The 19,378-nt window shown below is 39.7% G+C and overlaps 3 protein-coding genes and 1 non-coding gene across 6 annotated transcripts; 1 reads left to right on the forward strand and 3 right to left on the reverse strand.

Annotated features, from left to right (window-relative positions):
- Positions 1 to 486: 486 nt before the first annotated feature.
- On the reverse strand, positions 487 to 8,508 carry LOC117824250 (calmin-like). Of its 3 annotated transcripts, none has more exons than XM_034699695.1 (10): positions 7,998 to 8,508; positions 7,460 to 7,524; positions 7,254 to 7,349; positions 7,015 to 7,098; positions 6,812 to 6,904; positions 6,475 to 6,698; positions 6,138 to 6,331; positions 5,136 to 5,218; positions 3,174 to 4,585; positions 487 to 1,279 (listed from the first exon to the last, which is right to left on the reverse strand). In XM_034699695.1, the coding sequence occupies exons 1-10, from the start codon at positions 8,080 to 8,082 to the stop codon at positions 1,156 to 1,158; spliced, it is 2,460 nt and encodes an 819-aa protein (XP_034555586.1). In that variant the 5' UTR covers positions 8,083 to 8,508; the 3' UTR covers positions 487 to 1,155. The 3 variants fall into 3 exon arrangements, with proteins under 3 accessions (XP_034555586.1, XP_034555588.1, XP_034555587.1); XM_034699697.1 differs by lacking the exon at positions 7,998 to 8,508 and adding an exon at positions 7,685 to 7,771 and having other exon boundaries at positions 488 to 1,279; positions 7,460 to 7,521; XM_034699696.1 differs by lacking the exon at positions 7,998 to 8,508 and adding an exon at positions 7,685 to 7,769 and having other exon boundaries at positions 488 to 1,279.
- A 2,469-nt stretch (positions 8,509 to 10,977) lies between these two features.
- LOC117824738 lies at positions 10,978 to 11,254 on the reverse strand. Its single transcript, XR_004633668.1, has one exon.
- Positions 11,255 to 11,382: 128 nt separating this feature from the next.
- On the reverse strand, positions 11,383 to 12,429 carry prkrip1 (PRKR interacting protein 1). Its single transcript, XM_034699017.1, has one exon. The coding sequence runs from the start codon at positions 12,390 to 12,392 to the stop codon at positions 11,832 to 11,834; it is 561 nt and encodes a 186-aa protein (XP_034554908.1). The 5' UTR covers positions 12,393 to 12,429; the 3' UTR covers positions 11,383 to 11,831.
- Positions 11,741 to 18,463, forward strand: glrx5 (glutaredoxin 5 homolog (S. cerevisiae)). Its single transcript, XM_034699018.1, has 2 exons — positions 11,741 to 13,106; positions 16,452 to 18,463. Exons 1-2 carry the CDS (start codon positions 12,809 to 12,811, stop codon positions 16,622 to 16,624), a joined length of 471 nt encoding a protein of 156 aa, XP_034554909.1. The 5' UTR covers positions 11,741 to 12,808; the 3' UTR covers positions 16,625 to 18,463.
- Positions 18,464 to 19,378: the final 915 nt, after the last annotated feature.

Raw genomic sequence — 19,378 nt, forward strand, 5'->3', positions numbered from 1 at the left:
CTGTCTTGGCCTTATTTAAGAAAGCAACATGTTGATTTCACATAAGACTAGCCAAACTCCAGCCCCTGGAAGGGTTGTTCTTGTGGACTTGGTGCGGGGGTGGCAGAGCTGTTGAAAGTGTATCGATCAGGGCTGAGCTTTTGACCCTTAGGTTGAGCTCCAAGTAAACAATGGCGGCATTTTTGTTTTCTTAGAACTTTACTTGCAGTGTGTGTGTGTGTGTGTGTGTGTGTGTGTGTGTGTGTGTGTGTGTGTGTGTGTGTGTGTGTGTGTGTGTGTGTGTGTGTGTGTGTGTGTGTGTGTGTGTGTGTGTAGTGGATACTGAGGACAGGGCACCCTCGTTCCCCCCTTTAATACCCACAAGGGTCAACATGGAATTTGAACGCTTGTGCAACTAATGCATACTTCATTTCTGCACTAGTTTCATTGTGTGGAAACCAAAGACAGAAAGATCTGCCAGGTGTATTGACAGCAAGAACAAATACAGTTTTTATATCCCTGGGTCTATCCTGTGGGAACAAACGTAACACACATGACACAGTATGCTTTACAATTTATATCTCACAGAAATGTCCAAAGAGTGACAAGCTTTAACTATAATACATTATGAGATAAAAACAATGAAACTGTTTACAGTTGAAGCCATCAGAGACACATAGAGAGATTGCCAAATGTCAAAGTGCTCATTAAATACTGTGAGATTAATCTCACCATGTCAATACAGCATCTAATTAAACAGCAGGTCATACGGGATTCTCAGCAGTAAACACAATGTTGTAAAACCACTCTGTCGTGTGAGACATCTGCTGTTGTGATGCTGCAATGCCACCATGTGGTTGATAACACCAACTGAGACTGAAAAACAGAGCATTTTGGATATAAATTAAGTAAAACAACACACAACACATGTCTAATAATTTGTGAATCATAGGAAAAATGAGCAGTCATAATGGCTCTGACTGGACAATGTGTTTGAAACTAGAGACCAAATGATAACTTATGTCTGCTGGCAGTGAGAAAAAAATGAGTAAATGTTTCCTTGGGGAAATTAAGGGACACAGATAAAGATTCAGTCCTAAGCCTCCCTGTTGGGCACAGTAGTGGAAACAGGACCGATAAGCATATCTCAGCATGAATGGTGGACTGCTGGGAGACTCAGAGGTTGAATTGCAGGATGAAGCAGCAGTAGATCAAGATCCACAGCACCAAGAGCATTTTCAGCTCTAATGGGGTTATACCACAAGAGGCCGCTAAAGATTGAGGAATAAATCCTCCTCTTCTGTTGAAAAGAAAAGAAAACAGAGGAATGATAAAGTCAGGCGCTTTACTCTCATGATTATAAAGACCGTGTACATATTTCCCCTTCAAGTGACATTTTTTTGTTGATCATCATATATTGATAGCCCATCGATAATCAAATGATCATTTATGAAATATATGTGGGGGTCTTGGCAAGAACAAGGGTTTAATAAAGTGATTAAACAGTCTCTCCATCTGCTCTAGCATCTTCTCTTGGCTCAAAATGGTAGCACACCCTGTTAACTAGCATTTTGCCATCAGTAGTAACCTAGTGTCATATAGAAGAGAGTATTTTAAGAGGGATTAACACGTTAACTCCACTGTACATATATATATATATATATATATATATATATATATATAGGTCAGGAATTACATCCAGCATACAAGCCAAGATACTAATGTCTGGCTGACTCTATCCAGTTCTTTTTGGGGGGGTTGGGAAGTTTAGATTCCAAGTTCAGTCAAACGTGTTTATTTGTAAAACTCTTTGAATAATTAGATTTTCTTGTCAAAGGAAAATCTCCAAATCAATCATTTCATTACCTATAGCAACTAATATCTTTAGATTTAATACTATAAGTATGAATACCTTAAGTAGTAGTAAGGAAAAAAGTGTTTTAAAAAGTTTTTTCCTTGTTGTCAAATAAATTATCAATTAAAAAAGACTGACTTTTTCTGGGACATCACTTTTAACCTCATTCCTTTAGATTTAAATCAATGCTATGATACAATACATTACAATACATTACAATACATTACGATAAATTATGATACGTTATGATACGATATGTTACAATAAGATACGATGTTACACTAAGATACGATATGTTACAGTAAGATACGATATGTTACACTAAGATACGCTATGTTACAATAAGATACGATATGTTACAATAAGATACGGTATGTTACACTAAGATACGATATGTAACAGTAAGATGCGATATGTTACAATAAGATACGATATGTTACACTAAGATACGATATGTTACAATAAGATACAATATGTTACACTAAGATACGATATGTTACACTAAGATACGATATGTTACACTAAGATGCGATATGTTACAATAAGATACAATATGTTACACTAAGATACGCTATGTTACACTAAGATACGATATGTTACACTAAGATACGATATGTTACACTAAGATGCGATATGTTACAATAAGATACAATATGTTACACTAAGATACGATATGTTACACTAAGATACGCTATGTTACACTAAGATACGATATGTTACACTAAGATACGATATGTTACAATAAGATACGCTATGTTACACTAAGATGCGATATGTTACAATAAGATACGATATGTTACAATAAGATACGATATGTTACACTAAGATACGCTATGTTACACTAAGATACGATATGTTACACTAAGATACGATATGTTACACTAAGATACGATATGTAACAGTAAGATACGATATGTTACACTAAGATACGATATGTTACAATAAGATACGGTATGTTACACTAAGATACGGTATGTTACACTAAGATACGGTATGTTACACTAAGATACGATATGTTACACTAAGATACAATATGTTACGATACGTTACTACGTCACATTACAACAAGATACAATATGATATGATTCCATATGATAAGATATTGGGCTGTTGCAATTGGCCTGTATTAATGATAACTGTCTTTAAAAAAATGTCATATTAAAATTGTGCTAAAAATCATGTGGTTACTTTAATGCCTAATAGTGGTTCCTAATGCTGGTTACCAGGTAGACAAAGAAACAACAGCAGAAGAAGAAGAAGACTTAGTAACCAGCTAGTTAGCTACAGTAACTTGTACTGTTTGTTTGCTTCCAGACTCAATACTTCTGCCATGACTCACCTGAATGACTGAGAAGTTGCACTGCCAGCACAAGTACAACTATATTCATCACCATGGACCTTCACGCCTCCGTTAGTGTCATTTTTGTGGGTAGCTTTACCAGGACGGTCAATTGTTGTTTCCCTCAGTGTTCGTCTCTTAATTTGAGGTTCCCAGTCTTTCTCATCTCCCGTCTCCATCGAATCCTTGTCTTCATCATTAGAAGGTAAGTCTTCCACTCTGGAGGTGTTGTCTTTGCTGCCGTTCTCTTTAGCATCTGTGTTCATTCTAATTGCACCAGCTTCTCTTCCTTCACACTCAGGCTTGTCAACAATGATTTTTAGATTTACTTCTACTTTGAATCCTTCTACATTCAGAATGTTTGGCTGGTTTCTTGTCTCTTCCTCCTTTGCATCAGCTTTCTCTTTTTCTGTCCCTAACCTCCTGTGATGCCTATCCTTAAATAGTCTCAAATGTTCTTCGTCTTCTTCCCTTCCCTCCCTCCTGTCACTTTCCCTCTTGACCTCATAAAGATAACCTGCATCATCATTACTTTGTGCCCTAACAACTCTGTCCTCTGAGTGGCCCTCTCTGTATGTGCTTTTGTCCTCTGGTTCCATGTCAAACACTGCTCCGTTGTTCACCATCTCTTTTGGACTGCTCTCGAATTTGTCTCTACTACATTCCTGCTGAACCGATGACTCGACCCTTACTACCACCTCAACATTTTGTGTGGGAGAGCCTTCTTGATGTTTGCATCCACTGCCTGTTAGATTGTCACGTACCTCCATAAGGTTTGACTCTTCGGCCTGCTGTCCATTCAGGAACATTTCTTCTGCAGTTTCCTCTTCAACTCTTGGTACTTGCCTTTTCGTCTGAGGCTGACCATCTTCTTTATTCAGCTGCAGGATGTAGTTGTAGGCCTCCTCTTCATCTGAGTCCAGTGCTGACAAATTGTAGATCCCTTCTTCAGAGCTCAAAGAAAAGCGACTTTCATCCACTCTTGGCTTGCTGTAACTCTGACCTGTGGAAGCTTTCTCCATCCATGAACGGATCTCTGGGCTGGCTATGCCTGCATCCAGTGGACTGGGTGGCTTTAAAACACTTTTGCGTCTCTTTTTGGTGTATGTCGAGGTTGTAGGACTGCCTGTTTGCTGTTCAGTGACACCTTGGCTCCGACAAGCTGAAAAGATGTCACCACAGCTGGAGGAGAGGTCAGAGGGAACTGCTCCACTTGAATGAAGCGAGGTGGTACGAGAGCTCCCTGGGTGCCTTCTGGTCCAGCGTCTCCACAGTCTCTGCTCACTGCTCCTCTCAAAGCCTTTGAGCAAAGCTTTGGCTTCTGACTCATCGGCAGGGATGTCTCCCAAAGTGACTGACTCAAGTGATCCAAAACTTGGTATCCCTTCAACTTCAGTATCTTCCTTTTGACCCTGTAATAAATGGTTTTAGAAATGCAGTTACAAGACAACACAGGGAATAATACTTTTAGAGATGTTTCTTTGGCTTACAGCGACACTGAATGCATTCTTCTTTAGTGGTGGAGCCACAAGTTTGATATTTTGGGAAAAGGTTTATTTGATATTTCCTCTAAAAGTGATTAATACAAACTTCCATTTAGCTTAGCTTAGCATAAAGACTGGAAGATGGCTAGCCTGGCTATGTCAAGATCTAACAAAACCTCTCTCTTGGCACCTCCAGAACTGACCAATACAAACTATATCTCTATTGCTTTACCAAAACCTGAAGTGCACAAAGACAATGCATAGTCCTTTTAGTAAACCACACATTGTGATTTTTACACATTTTTAAAGCAAGCAGGATACAATTTGTTGGGAGGCGGTGCCACAGAGGGAGACCATCTTTGGACCAAAGCAGCCCTGGTTTTTCTAGTAACAGCATAGCTTAATGTTTTTCATTTTAAAAAAAAAACTTTAAAAAAATCTAATAAAAATGTTGTAAAACTGCTGAAGTCATACTAACCTCTTCTACACCTGCAAAATGCTCCAGGAACAAAGATACATATGTGATGATGGACTTCTCATCGGGTGAGGAACACATCACATCTGCAGAAAGAAGAAAACATTTGTACATCAAGAAGTTAGACTATGACTTACAAGTGCAGTGTGTAGTATTTGGCAGCAATTCTCAGACTTGGTTCAAATGGAATATAATGTTAATAAATATGTCTGAAATAGTGCAGAATCACCTAAATATAAAAACTTTTTGTTAACCTGGAATAAGTCTTTTATATCTACATGGGGGCGGGTCCCCTTCCACAGAGGCTGCCATCTTTCATAGCCCTGTTTCTACAGTCACACAGAACAGACAAACTAATAACAATAATAACTAATAACTAACACACAAGTTTTTTTTATTTAGTGAGTGGCTGCCCAAAATGCACCGTTTGGAAGACAGAGAAGAAGACATACTGTGCACATTCAGTAAAATACTTTTTATACTTTATTGTTCCTTAATGGCTTATTTTTATCTTACTGTATTTAAGTTCCACAAGAGGATCACTGTTTTTTTACTGGCTGCCTTTCTTTATTAAATGATGAAACATTAAATTATAATTTATTCTATTTATTAAATTCCTTGTATGTGTTAATCTACTTGGTAATACACCTGATCTCTATAACTGCTTATGTTCTTGTTATGATGGTTATTTATTGTAAATTGTACCTTTTAAGTATCAGTCCCTCTGTTGGGGGACTGATTTCAGGCAACAGAAGATACAATAAGATTGGCACCACACTGATAACTGCTGCTCATTTCAAGTAAAGTCAGTTTCTTAATTGGTCTGAAAGGGGGACACGTGCTGCTGATGTACTCCTCCAGCTACATGATGGGTGGTATCATAACAGCATGAGATATAACTTCTAGTATGGGTGCAGTCGATGAACTGTATAGGTGAAGGTGCAGAAAGATATTTGCTTCCTAAATGGATCAATATCAGACGCTCTGTATTCAGTCTATGTTTACCATCAGGCTCCAGCAGGGGTGGTATATCCAGACTGTGATGAGCTATATTGAAAGCCAATTGAACATTTTCTCTTGGCTCTCGAGCCAGGCTCTCCCTCAGGTCAACCAAGGCTGGGTTGATCGACTTAATCACAGCCAGGAATGCCAGCCCACTCCTCCAGCTTTTCCCAAAGTCACGCACCTCCACTCCAAACCTGAAATTACACTTAGAATTAGAAATGTAACCTTCACACAGCTGGCACACGCATTTAGTTTCATCACTGTGGTTAAATGTTTAAGCAAAGGATGTTTGGTTGACAAAAGTGACTTTAAGAGATAAGAGCGTTTTCACACTGACTTTAACGTGCATCCTTGGACCCACTGCAGGAGCGTCTTGATTGCTTTCCCATGATACTTTGGCTTTCTGGAGGCCATTCTGCCTTCACTGTGCAGGGTGCTGCAAGAGTGGCTGTTTAAGTCATTCAGCTGGGGCACGAGGTCGCTAGAGGAGGAGGGACTCATTGATAAGGAAGAGAGGCTAGAAGACGAATGCTTCTGGAGGCCTCCTGTGACCTCCTTTACCTGTTTTAGAGTACGACAGCAGAGTTTGCGTGAGGTTGTTGACAAAATACACCCAAGCAAGTGAAATGATACCGTAAAGTGTTAGATTGATTCATGATGTTGGTCAAACTTGCCTGGAAATGCAGGATGATGTTCCAGATAAGGTTCAGAACAACTGAAGGAACGCCATCAGCAACACTGGAGGCATCTATGCCAAGCAGCTTCACCTAGAGGGCAGGGAGGAGGTGTCATCTGACATGTTGTTTTGTTTATACCTAAATGTAAATCTTAGACATGTAGCCACAATATAACATCAAATGAAAACAAATACACTCACATGTCTATCATCCAGGAATGCCAGGGCTTTGGAAATATTGTTCAGTCTGAAGATGCGGTTAGAGGATGACCTGAACCTGTAGAGCTGATGAGAACATTTCAAGGAGTCATTATATTTGGAGCTTCGCATATTTGTTCTGGTAAGTTCATTCATACCACTATTTCGTGCTGAGAACTAAAATAAAAGAAAGTTATCATATCTTCTCCTTCTTCTTTTCTAATTTAAAGCATGCCTCTTACCAGTTTGTAACCAGAGAGCTCCTCCAGCAAAGCCATCAGCAGTCTGCCATCCTGAATGTCATTGAACAGGTCGTGCACTTCGACTGGTGGATCACACTGGAAGTAAAAAACGAACACCTTACTGCTGACTGCATTTATGAGCTAAAATATCAGAGTGAAGGAAGGGATTAGTGTTACAGTTAAAGAGAATTGTATTAATTCCTCACGCTATCCAGCAAAGCATTTATCCATCTGGTGAAGGCTCTCCGCCGGACTGCTTTCCTGCTACCTGCTAGAATAAAAAAAAAGTCAGGGACAAAAGAGTTTCTCAATTGATACAAATTTTTCAAACGGCTGTTTTCACTGTATCGGTTTGTAAAGCACAGAGGGGAGTTTGTATACGGAAAGCAAGGACTCTTGTAGAACACTGGGAAATAACAGATATGTTATACCCTAAAAGAATGTAGTCTACGAAGACCTTTCAGACGAACAAACCAGCTGTTCAATCTTCTGTCGGTCAAACATTTCACATTCAACCAACAAGATTCCTGTAGGAACTAATCATCACTCAAATGACACATCTGTGTTTGATTAGGCAACCAGATAGAATCAGACACACATTCATGAGTATGATGAAGTTCAGTTAAGGAGAAATGTAAAGAAATAGTTCTTTTAGAATAGGTTTTTTTTTTCAGTTGAGTCCGTAACTTATTGTAGTATCGATAGTTTTAACATCAAACTGAAATAATTTCTCCTTCACTTTACCTTTAGGTTGCTTAACTTGGTCATCGCTGACCTCCACCTCTGGCCTCTCTTGAGAATCCCCATTGGACTTGTCCTGCATTCTCATTCAGCGTCAGCCCACCAGTGATCCATCGACAGGATAAGACAGAAGAACTATTCTCCGTGACAGGCACTTCTAGCTATTGGAGGTGATCAGAGGTTGCCTCACAGAATGAAGTAAAGGCAGAGTGAGGCTGCGTGTCCTGCCTGAACATGCTGAAACCTCCTTCCAAGATGTTGATCAACTCTGTATTCCACTCCCCTGAGACAACCCAACCTGAATCCTATTGGCAGGCTGCGGTTCATAAATCTTTTCTCTGGAAGCTTTAGTGTAAAGTTCTCGACTGTGAAAATGAAGGAATCAGCTGGGTTAGTTACAGGTTGTGTGGTTGTCCATCAGAGCCTTGTCATAAATCATTGTATCATAGCAGAGTGCTTCACTGACAGAAACATGCTCAGCTCAGACTCAGGGAGTGAATACTCATGCTTAAACAGCAGGAATGAGCAGATGAAGCCAAGGTTTAGATGAGGTTTTGTTATTGTATTTGGACATAACTTTTTTTAAGCTGATGTATGAAGATGATGTCATCACTTTGTGCCAAACGTCCCAGAGTAAGCCTTTTAGAATAACCTTTATTGTGTAAACCAGGACAAAATGGACACATATTTAACTCACATGCACTAACAGACCCCAGGAGTGAACCTCTGTTATAAAAAAACAGGTTTATTACCAGAGAGATTTACAAACACAAGGAATTTAATGAGCAGAATAAATAATAGTTTGAATGTTTCATCATTTAATAAAGAAATAAAAGCGGCCAGTAAAAAATCTATGCTCCACTTATGGAACTTAAATATAATAAGATAAAAATAAACAATGAAGTATAAAAAGTATTTTACTGAATCTGCACAGCATGTCATGAGTTGTTCTTGCTTGGTTTTGTACATTTCCCTGTGTTTCATGCCCTGGCTCCTCCCTGTGTGTATTCTGTGTTAGTTAGAAGTTATCACATGTCTTCCTCTTATTAGTGTGCCATGTCTTGTGTTTTTTAGTCTAGAATGTTGTGTTTCCTGTTTTTATTTTGTAGTTCTGATCCCTGTGTTTCCAGTTTAGTTTTACTTCCTGCTCTTGTGCGTTTTCCCTCCTTTCTTGATTAACCTCATTAGTTTCACCTGTGTCCTGTGATCACACCTGTGCTAATTACTCTGTGTATTTAGTTCCTCTGTTTCCCTTGTCCTGTGTTTGATAATTGTACAACTTCCTTGTGTTCTCTGTATGTTACTTTTTTCCAGTGTTTCCTTGTGTTTCCTGTGTTTTATCTTGGACTTTTTGAATTTAGTTATCTTGGACATCTAAGTGACTTTTGGTTTGTACCGTTTGTTCTTTTGTTATTAAAAAGTTTTTTTTTTCTGCACATGGGGCCTCATCTGTTTTTCCCATCATGACAGTGTAATGGAAGAGAATTACATGTGTGCAATAATACATGGGATGAGTACAGAAGTCTTACAGCATAAGATGAAGAGACAGTGTAGAATATACACATTATACTCGTACTCAGTTATATTTTTCGATTTAACTAATTAGATCTACAGATTATTATTCTGGGGGAAAACAGAACTTCATTTGAAAATAGAAGTGTGTTGAAAAAAAATAAAGCTTGGGGATTTTTTTGTCTGCTGTATCTCTCCCTGGTGAGTATATTACTCTCTGACCAATATAACTCAGGTTGTTTTCTATGGCTGCTAGGACTCAAACAAAGGCAGGACCCAACAGGAGATCACTGGTTCAAATAGCTTTAACACTTCAGGCCTGGTAGCAGCTCTGCTGACATCCTCTTGACAAGATGTCAACTTCTACAATAATATAACCCACAATTTGGCCTGTTGGTTGGACATTCATAAGGTTAATATAATTACTGTGTTGATGTTACTAAGTTATAGCCATGTGTGTTTCAACAATAATCTCTAAATGCTATTAAAGAACAAGGGTCAAACATGTCTTGTTTTGAGGCCATAAACACTGTTTATGACTTTCTGCAGGTCTGACGTAAGGTGATTGATGCTCTTTTTTTTTTTACAAGAACTAATACATTCCTAAACCTCTGATGAAGAGAAAATTATAATGTGCCTGGCTTCGTTCATTTCTGGAGGTTTAAACCTGCTGACAGTGTAAGAGTTATAAAGGGTCCATCTGTAAAATATTTGTGTAACAAGTAACACATTTAAGTGTTCACACAATGAAGACACTCAAGATCAAAAAGCTTCATATTTTATTCTGAAATGATTGATCAAATTGGTGTGAAACAATCTGTGAAATACACACTAGGTGACCTTTATTTCATTTCAGCTGTTATGTGTAAGTTTGTAACTCAGCAGGGAACTCAAGTGAGTCTAAATTAGGTGTTTCTTTTATCAGTAAACTGTATAACTTGGAAAGCTTGTATTATATGTCATTTTAAAATCAAGAAATCATAATGTGAACAGTGTTAAAATTGAAATATGCATAGAAATGAAGCGCTGGTTGCACCCCACGTACAGAGGCTATATTCCTCAAGCAGGCGGCCATATTTTAATAATGTTTGGCCCCTTTTCAGCATGTCACTCCCAACTCTCTGTCCCAGTTTACTGTTCTATCCACAAACTTATCCTCTTCAAATAAAGGCATGACAGCCCAAAAATATAACTTAAATAATGTGTAGAAATATGTATAAACACAGTCATATTGAAAAAACAAAAGTCAATTATTTAACCTAATTTTACAGCAGAAGGCTGGTGTGGTAGATTTACATGAACATGTGTTTGATATATAAGAAGAAACACTTATGTTGAAAGTTAAGAGAATAATCCCTTATACTAAGAGATTTAAGTGTAATACAAAAATTAAAGCATGTGGTTTTCAACTGAAGTTAGAAACAAACAGGTCAATGAGCTGTGGCAAGGGTTTGCACATGTAAGTAAAAAGTTGTGTGACAGCTGACAGTGTCTGACAGGAATAGCTCTCCCTGCTTCAAACCATATCGTGCTGTCATTATTTACTCTACCTGCTTCAAGAAAGGTGATGACTACAGGAGGAGCCCATCACCACCGTGGAAAGCAGGACTGTGTCCAAGGAACATCGCACGTGAAACTCCTGAGCCTCGAGGAGTCACGCCTTTTCATTCTTTGAAATACTTTCTGCATCCTTGTTGAGCCCACAAGCAGTAGCTGCTGCGAGGAGCTGCTTCACAAGGCTGCAAAGATTTAAAAAACATCAGAGGGTCCAGATACACAAAAACACATGCTCTCTTCAGAATGCTACCTCAGTTACAAGGTACACCTCGTAAAAAGATTACAAATATAACGCAAATAAACCCATAGTACAACAGAATGTATGTAGACTCACGTTTTATTAAAACATTGAGAATACACTGAAGTGAAGAGTATTTCCAACAATGTCACAATTTTAAAAAAAAATATCAAAACTTGATTTTACAATTTGAAAACTCAACAATTCCCTGAAGATCTGTCCTGACAGTGGAGACATATGAACTACAAACACTTCAGTGAGATAATAATCAGTAATACAATTAGAAAAATATGTGTCTCAACATCTTTGTCCATTTTCCAGAGTGGAGGTTGAGTCCTCATTCGAGGTTGTCTGGACTTGATAGCTCTCCATGGAGCACTTTCTGTTTTACTAGGCTCTTTTCGCCTCCCCACTTGTTCTGGTGTCCATCTTCCCCCTGCTTCATCCTCCACCACCCCCAGGATCACCACCTTAAATCAGTCTCCTGTGTTGGCAGAGAATGTCCATCAGCCTAAAGCAGACAGGAGGCGTCATTTCTTCCCCATGATGAAGCTGGGAGCCTCGGCATCGTCCTCAGCCTCTCTCTCACCCTCTTCTTCACTGCTGCTTGAGCTCTTTTTTGCGTCCTCTTCTTTCTCGTTTGAGGCCTCTAGTTTGGCCATCTTCGCCATCAGTTTTTTCTGTTTCAGCTTGTCCCTCTTCTTCCTGCGCTTGGCCGTCCTGTCGTCGGCGTCCTGCTGGTTTTGATCCACCTTATCCAGGTACTCTATGTCTTTATTAATCTTGTCTGAGATCTTGTCCAGGAAGTCCTGCCGCTGATACTCTCTTCGGCGGAGGTGCCGGTAGACATGAAACTCCCCGCTGCCTGCTCCGGCGCTGGAGCCCATCACGTCCCGGACGAACTCCGGTGGAGCCCGTGGGTTCCATTCTTTGGGTCGGTCTGGGATGGGAGCCAGCTTATCCGGGTTCCGCATCAACCTCTCCAGTTTTAGACGCTGCTCCTCCGCCGGAGTCTTGGCGATGACCAGAGGCTGGGCCTCTTTTCCTCCAGGTTTCCCTGGCTTGTTGTTCTTTTGCATCTGCGCCGCCATCTTTCAAACAGTCGCCGTCGTTTTCCTGAAGTCAACCCGGAAGTACTTGAAGGCTTCAGTAACCCGGAAACAATAATTTAATAATTTCTGTACATTTATTTTTTATTCGCTTTTATTGTCAAATGTAAACATAAATGACCGACTAAGCATCACTAGTCATGATTTCATAGTTTGTTTTTATGAAGTCGTCATTTTTCCTTGTGTAACTGCTGTGATTGACGTGTCCCTCACCCAATAGGAAACCAGGTTAGATTTATTTTGGGGCGCAGCCGTCCAATCAGCGTGCAGGTCCCGCCCCTCCTGTACAGAGTGAAGTGTGTGGACTGGCTGGCGTTATTCTGACTCGTACAGCACCCGGACAACAACTTTCTGCGATTTTCCTTCTCTTCATCTGAAGGTAACACCTAACCAAGACTATGAACAGTTTAATCAGAACCACTGCGAGGTGTCTGCGGTCAGGGGCCGCGGTCTACCTGCCCCGCCAAGCCGACAGCCGTGTTTGGTGGGGCCCGGCCCGGCTCCTCTGCGCGTCTGCGGACCTCCAGAAAGACCTTGGTGACATGGTAAAGAAGGACAAGGTGGTTGTTTTTATGAAGGGGACGCCGGCTCAGCCCATGTGTGGCTTCAGTAATGCAGTTGTTCAGATTCTCCGGATGCACGGAGTTGACGACTATGCTGCGTACAACGTGCTGGAGGACCAGGACCTCAGACAAGGTGAGTTCACTGATGTAACCCTCTCTTTAAACCACAGCAACAAGTTGTCACCTGTCAGTCTAACTGAGCTCCTGTAATGCTGACAGTGAATGTGCCACAATAAATTACTTGTATAATGTCTGTATTAGTCTCCCTTTGCTGTCTTTGTGTCTGAAACAACTTTTTCATTTTTACATTCAAACATGTGACATATCAGACTTTCACCAACGACCATCTTCAACTACTTTCAGGGATTTCCAAGTATTGAGTGTTTATCAGTGTTCTGCAGCAGGACCAAAGGGTGTGGTGCATCAGTCAAACCTGACACCATCAGTATGAACATTCTGTCTTTACTGCATATTTTAGTGTTACATTTTTGTCCTGTGTGTTGAAATGATGGAAGAAAACGGGTTAATAAACAAGGAAGTACTTAAAAAACCCCAACAACGTCATCACTGCTCTACTTTAATGGGATTTTGTCAATGAGGCTTACAGCATGTTGCAACAGCTGTTTAATGCCAAGTCATGGCGATATGGCGTATTGAAAGAGACAATCTGAACCATAAAGTATCATTTACATCACAATCCGTTTGTGCTGGATTATAACTGAGTATGTACACTTTCCTTTTTAAAGAAAGTGCTCAGTTATTTGACTTCATCATTACTAAAGCAGTAAACAAGAATATGACCAAGACTTCTGAGAAGCCATGAACAATGGGAAGTTCCCAACAATGTCCTGTTAAAATGCTCCTGCAAGTGTTGAACACAGAGGCTATTCAGTGTAGGCAAAACAGGAAGAACAGTATTTATTCATGCATTGTATCAAGCTGGTCAGCCCAAATGCCAACCTTGTACAAATAACCTAACCCCAAACTAAAGTCAAACACTTTCAAACAGTGTCTAGCTCCTGTTGAGTAAACTGAATTGAGATTTGTGTTCATACTGAATTATATTTTGGTCCAGTTGACAGCATTAGCAAGCATTTATCACACCCAGATATTGTCAGAATTACAAGTTAGAAAATGAGATTGTCTTAACAACTATAAAAAGAGTGTCATGAACGCTCCAACAGGCTACAAAGAAAAATTGCTACGGATAAATCCAGTGAAACTAAATCTTTAGAAATGAATCTGATTACATCCCTTTATTTCCCAGGACTAGGGTTTGTTTACAGAAAGGGTAAACGCTAAATGTACTCATCTTAATGTGAAATGGCTTGTTTTTTGTAGTTTGCTATCATAGTTGTTAATACACTGAAATAACACATTAATATAATGTTGGAAGTGTGTTTTGAAAAGTAACACTGGTGTATAAAGCACATTGCTTTTGTAAAGATTGTGTTCTCATATCTATGCAGCTCTCCAAACAGGTTAAATACTGACAAGAAAAGTTGTAATAGTTCAGAATTTTTCATTAGTTTTTTATTTTTATGTCGAGTTTTTATCAGTTTTAGTGTTTTTTTGTAACATGGGATGATTGTTTGGGACAAATAACCCATTAAGCCTGAAAGTTTTATATTGAAAAACAAAAGTCAAAACATTATACAATTAAAAAATAATCTATCTAAATACAACAGATGAACTACCACATCATCTACAAAAGACAAACCATGACGGATATGTGTCAGTCTGTGGGCTTGTGTCATATGTTTCTGAAATTAATGAACAGAAATGAAACTTAAGACAGATTAGTACTGATTTAGACTCTTTTGATTTTATGTTGTTAGTGTTTCTGATCAATCATCAATCAACCTTTATTTATACAGTACAAAATCACAACAAACGTTATCTCAAGACTCTTTCCAAACAGACTAGGTCTAGACTGTACTCTATCTTCTATTATTAACAAAGACCCAACATCAAGATAGGATAAGATCCAGTCCCATCTTACAGACAGGACTCAGTCTGATCTCATCTTAATCCACCATGAGCAGAGCACTTTGCAACATTTAGCAAGTTACAGTGGCAAGGACAAACTTCCTTTAACAGGCAGAAACCTCCAGCAGGACCAGACTCATGTTAGACACACATCTGCTGAGACTGAGTTGGAGGTCAGAGAGAGCGAGATGATAGCTGTGAGACAGATAGATTATCAGCATCGGTAAAATCTGATATTTCTAAAAGGATGAAGGAGCTCCACCTTCAGCTCAACCTGTCACAGACTGAGCCTCTTGTCATTCCAGCTGATCCCTCCATACAACATCAGATCAATATCCAGCTTGGATCAACTGAACTCATGTCCACTAAGTCTGCCTGGGATCAGGGTGTCATAATTGATGACCAGCTAACCTTTAAGGTTCAGGTGGTCTCAGCTGCTCGGTGAGTCATGCTGATTCACTCTGTGTAATGTCAGAGGGATCAGACCCTCTCTGACGGAGCATGTAACACAGCACCTGGTACTGGCTCTCATAATATCACACAATAGACCTCTGCAAGGCCTCAAATCCCTAGGTAAAAAAGGGAATTAACAAGTTTTACACCCATGAGCCAGAACATTATGACCACCTGCCTAATGATGTGCCACCCTGCCTCTGCTCAGACCAGGTCCAAAAAGTCTCTAAACTGAGGAGACAAGGACTCCACTAAACCTCTGAAGGAGTGTTGTTGTATCTGGTACATTCGCAGCAGATCTTCTGAGTTGTGCAAGTGGGTACATGGGGCCTCCATGGATCAGACTTTGTTGTCTAGCACATCCTTCTGATGCTCAATTAGATTGAAATCTGGGAAATACGGTGGTAGTCAGTGGTAGTTAATGACCACAGCAGTTTTGGAGATACCCAGACCTGGTCATCTGAACACTAAAATCTGGCCAATCAGAGTCACTCACATTCTTGCACTCGCCTTTTTTTTTCTGCTTCAAGGATAAAATAATAAAATGTTCACATTGCTGCCTAACTATCAGCAGTAGCAGGTATCATGGTAAAGAGATCATCAAAAATACTTAAAGTCGGGGTGCTGTTGGCCTAGTGGTCTAAGCTCTCCATATACAGAGGCTATAGCCATTGACGTAGAGGTCGTAGGTTTGAGTCCAGCCTCAACCATTGACTGCATGTCCTTCTCTACTCCCTACATTTCCTGTCTATCTTCAGCTGTCCTATCGGATAAAGGCCCATAATATGCCCAAAAAACATATATCTAAAAAATAATAATACTTAAAGTAGTAGAATGTAAAGTTTAGTGATCTCATAATGCAGCATGTGTCTGGTCCAACCTCACGAACACATCTGTTGTAATTCTTTTCTTGTCATTGTAACTGACAGTAGCAGTAGATATTAATGAAAACCACTGTAACGTCCTCTTGACACCTGATACAGTGTGGTTTCAGTTTATTCCTGACTCTAACATAAACCCTGTCTGCCTTCCACAGGAGTCAAGGACTTCTCCAGCTGGCCCACGATCCCTCAGGTGTACTTCAACGGCGAGTTTGTGGGCGGCTGTGACATCCTGCTGCAGATGCACCAGAACGGAGATTTGGTTGACGAGCTGAAGAAGCTGGGCATCAGCTCTGCACTGCTGAACGCTGAGAAAGAATCCAAGTAGATGAAGAAGAAGATGAAGAAGAAGAAGAAGAAGAAGAGGAGGAGGAGGAGGATCAACTCTCAACAGCTGATGAGACAGAGGACACATTTATCAGGTTAAATCCCCCACTCAGATGATCACAGATAAATCAACTCTTCAGGCAGTAGTAGCGGAAACAGACTCACCCCTCGAGCACATTCGGGCACAGAAAGAGTGCAGGTAACAAGGACGAGGGATAGCACTGTATCTTGAGTCGTTAACATCCATCCATATCATGTTCCATATACACACACACAAAGCTTGGAGTGCTATACAAAGCTCCTGCTTCACTTCTTGTACTCATTCAGGTCCTCTCAATATGTGAATCAGATGGTGAGATCTTGAACCTTGAAGAAAAATAAATAATAGACTGTTCACCGAAGTCCAAAACCATTTTAACCTGTCCCTCTACATGTGTTTCACATCTTCTCTTTAAAGCAGCAATCAACTTTTTTTGTTTTTCATTAGTGAATTTGCAAACATAACACTGAGCTTTGAAGTGATATTGCAAACTTGGCTTGCATCCGTTCAGAAATAAAGCTTAATATGTTCCACGATGTAAGGCTAGTTGCCAACTTAGCTGTCTTCTAATTGGTGCTTTACAGGTAGCCTACTCTAGGTTCATGATCCCAATTGTAGTTAAGATATCTTCCTTCTACAGTAAAGAGGCCCAAAACAGTGACGATGTGGGCTAGAAAACCAAAACAGAGCTAAAAGATGCTAATGTAGTTTGGAGATTCCTCTGTGGGGTCATTCCTTGGAGCAGGCAGTCATTTTGATCTGTTAATGAAATAAAACTAATGAACTGAGTTGATTAAAGCAGCTTTAGTGTTGTCACATAGCACATGAGGACTCTTTTATCTTTGTCTCTTATTTTCAACAACTCATATCTAAAAACAAATAGCTTCTTAACACTCCTTCAAAATAAAAATCTATACCAGCAGGCTTTTTGTATTATAGTACAGTGATGAACATCTAATCATAACACATCTGATAGAGAACTGATCTACATCTATGTAACTAACACTGCCAGAGGGAGACTTAAGAGTTCCCTCCCTGGGTATCAGTAAGTTTACACCAGAGTTCTTGCAGCCTTTATCATCGTCTCTTCTAAAAAGTACTGCTACATTATCTGTCCACCTTTTCTCTAAGTCATAATCTTGCTCAAGACCAACTGAGCCTCAGGGTGCGATTAATGTCAGCAAACTAAAAACTGTTCTAAATGAGCTGCCTGTGACTTCAGTACACAAAAGAGAAGAACAAAGAGAGAACAATGCTGTAAAAGATTACTAAAGCTGCATCAGTTTCAAGGTTATAAAAGATAATTTTTTGGTTTCTAACTCCAGACATGGACTACACCCGTGTCTCCTGTTTGTTCTTCCTATCATGAGCTACACCCACAATGTGTCCTCTTGTTTTAACTGTGTACGCCCGCTGAAACGCAACAAACACCTCTACACCTTTATCTCTCTCTTCCTGAGGACTGAGTTGCAGCATAATTGGAAAACAGAAGCATATATATTTAAACTGTTGTCAGTCCATGTCTGTGGTATTTGTTAAATTGTTGCTCAATGAATTTTCTTTTTTTTTTTTTAGGGGTAAGGACTATTTTTTCTTCCTTCTTGTTTTCTTCTTTTGAGTTTTTTCAATGAGCCTAACAAACCTCATGAATCCTGGATGTCCTTCCTGCTGCACAGTTGTATTATCAAAGCAATGGTCATGTAGTACACTGTAAAATATTGTACATTGAAGGCATATTATTAAATGTATTTTAGCTGCATGTGAACCCTACACCAATTAAATATTTTGTGACACAAATAACAAGCAACAAGTCTTTTTTTTGGTAAGACCATCAACATGTACATGCCTCTGACTTATTATCCCCCAGTGTGTATGACCAATGTCTAAAAACAGAGACCACTACTTTGTCATGTATTACTTTAGCTTCAGGTCTTCAAATGTCTTCAGCTGAACTCCTTGCTACCAAGAAGCCAGTCTTTAAACCTTCATCCAGCTGTTGGAGAGGCTTTTTGTCACAGCAGACATCCTGACTTGTGTTTTAAAAAGAGCAGAGATGTTATTAATGACATTAATAAAGGCTCTATTTTATTCATGTGTTTTAGTAAGTAAGCTGTGAGTGAGGCAGTGTGCACAACACCAGGACCCTGTATCTGAAGCTGTCAAATGGAGTTCAGCCATTATGAAGTTTAGATTCTCACCTTTTTCCTTCTGAGACATGTCAAAATGTCTTCTGTAAGAAAATACATTTACACAAAATTAAACATGATCTTTAAATTTGCATAATTTTTTAATAAATTACTCAATCACAATCAATCTGGATTATCAATCAATCTTTATTTGTATAGCGCCAAATCACAACAAACGTTATCTCTCGATGCTTTCCAAACAGAGCAGGTCTAGAACACTCTATGTTAAACTATTAACAGAGACCCAACACCAAGACTCAGTCTTACCCCACCTCGATCCACCAGAAGCATTGCACCTTGCAGTATTTAGCTAGATACACAGTGAGAAAAAACTTCCTTTTAACAGGGAGAAACCTCGAGCAGAACCAGACTCATGTTAGACAGACATCTGCCTTGACCGAATTGGGTCTAGAAAGAGTGATAGAGGAGAATAAGGGAGAGAGGGAGCAGTGATAGTGATGCGACGAGTTGTAGTAGCCGTTGCTGCTGGAGTCCAGCACGTCCGAATCAGCTGGAGTCTGGAACGTCC

The sequence above is a fragment of the Notolabrus celidotus genome, chromosome 13 (genome assembly GCF_009762535.1).
Source record: "Notolabrus celidotus isolate fNotCel1 chromosome 13, fNotCel1.pri, whole genome shotgun sequence".
In the NCBI taxonomy this organism is placed as follows: domain Eukaryota; kingdom Metazoa; phylum Chordata; class Actinopteri; order Labriformes; family Labridae; genus Notolabrus; species Notolabrus celidotus.

Bases quoted from the DNA above. Each gene is read 5' to 3' on its own strand.
- LOC117824250 (XM_034699695.1), bottom strand. From the start codon at position 8,082: ATGAGAATGCAGGACAAGTCCAATGGGGATTCTCAAGAGAGGCCAGAG. The intron at 7,525-7,997 runs GTAAAGTGAAGG...TTTTTATTCTAG, and splicing joins CCAAGTTAAGCAACCTAAAG to CAGGTAGCAGGAAAGCAGTC. The intron at 6,905-7,014 runs GTGAGTGTATTT...CCTGCCCTCTAG, and splicing joins CATTCCTGGATGATAGACAT to GTGAAGCTGCTTGGCATAGA.
- prkrip1 (XM_034699017.1), bottom strand. From the start codon at position 12,392: ATGGCGGCGCAGATGCAAAAGAACAACAAGCCAGGGAAACCTGGAGGA.
- glrx5 (XM_034699018.1), top strand. From the start codon at position 12,809: ATGAACAGTTTAATCAGAACCACTGCGAGGTGTCTGCGGTCAGGGGCC. The intron at 13,107-16,451 runs GTGAGTTCACTG...TGCCTTCCACAG, and splicing joins GGACCAGGACCTCAGACAAG to GAGTCAAGGACTTCTCCAGC.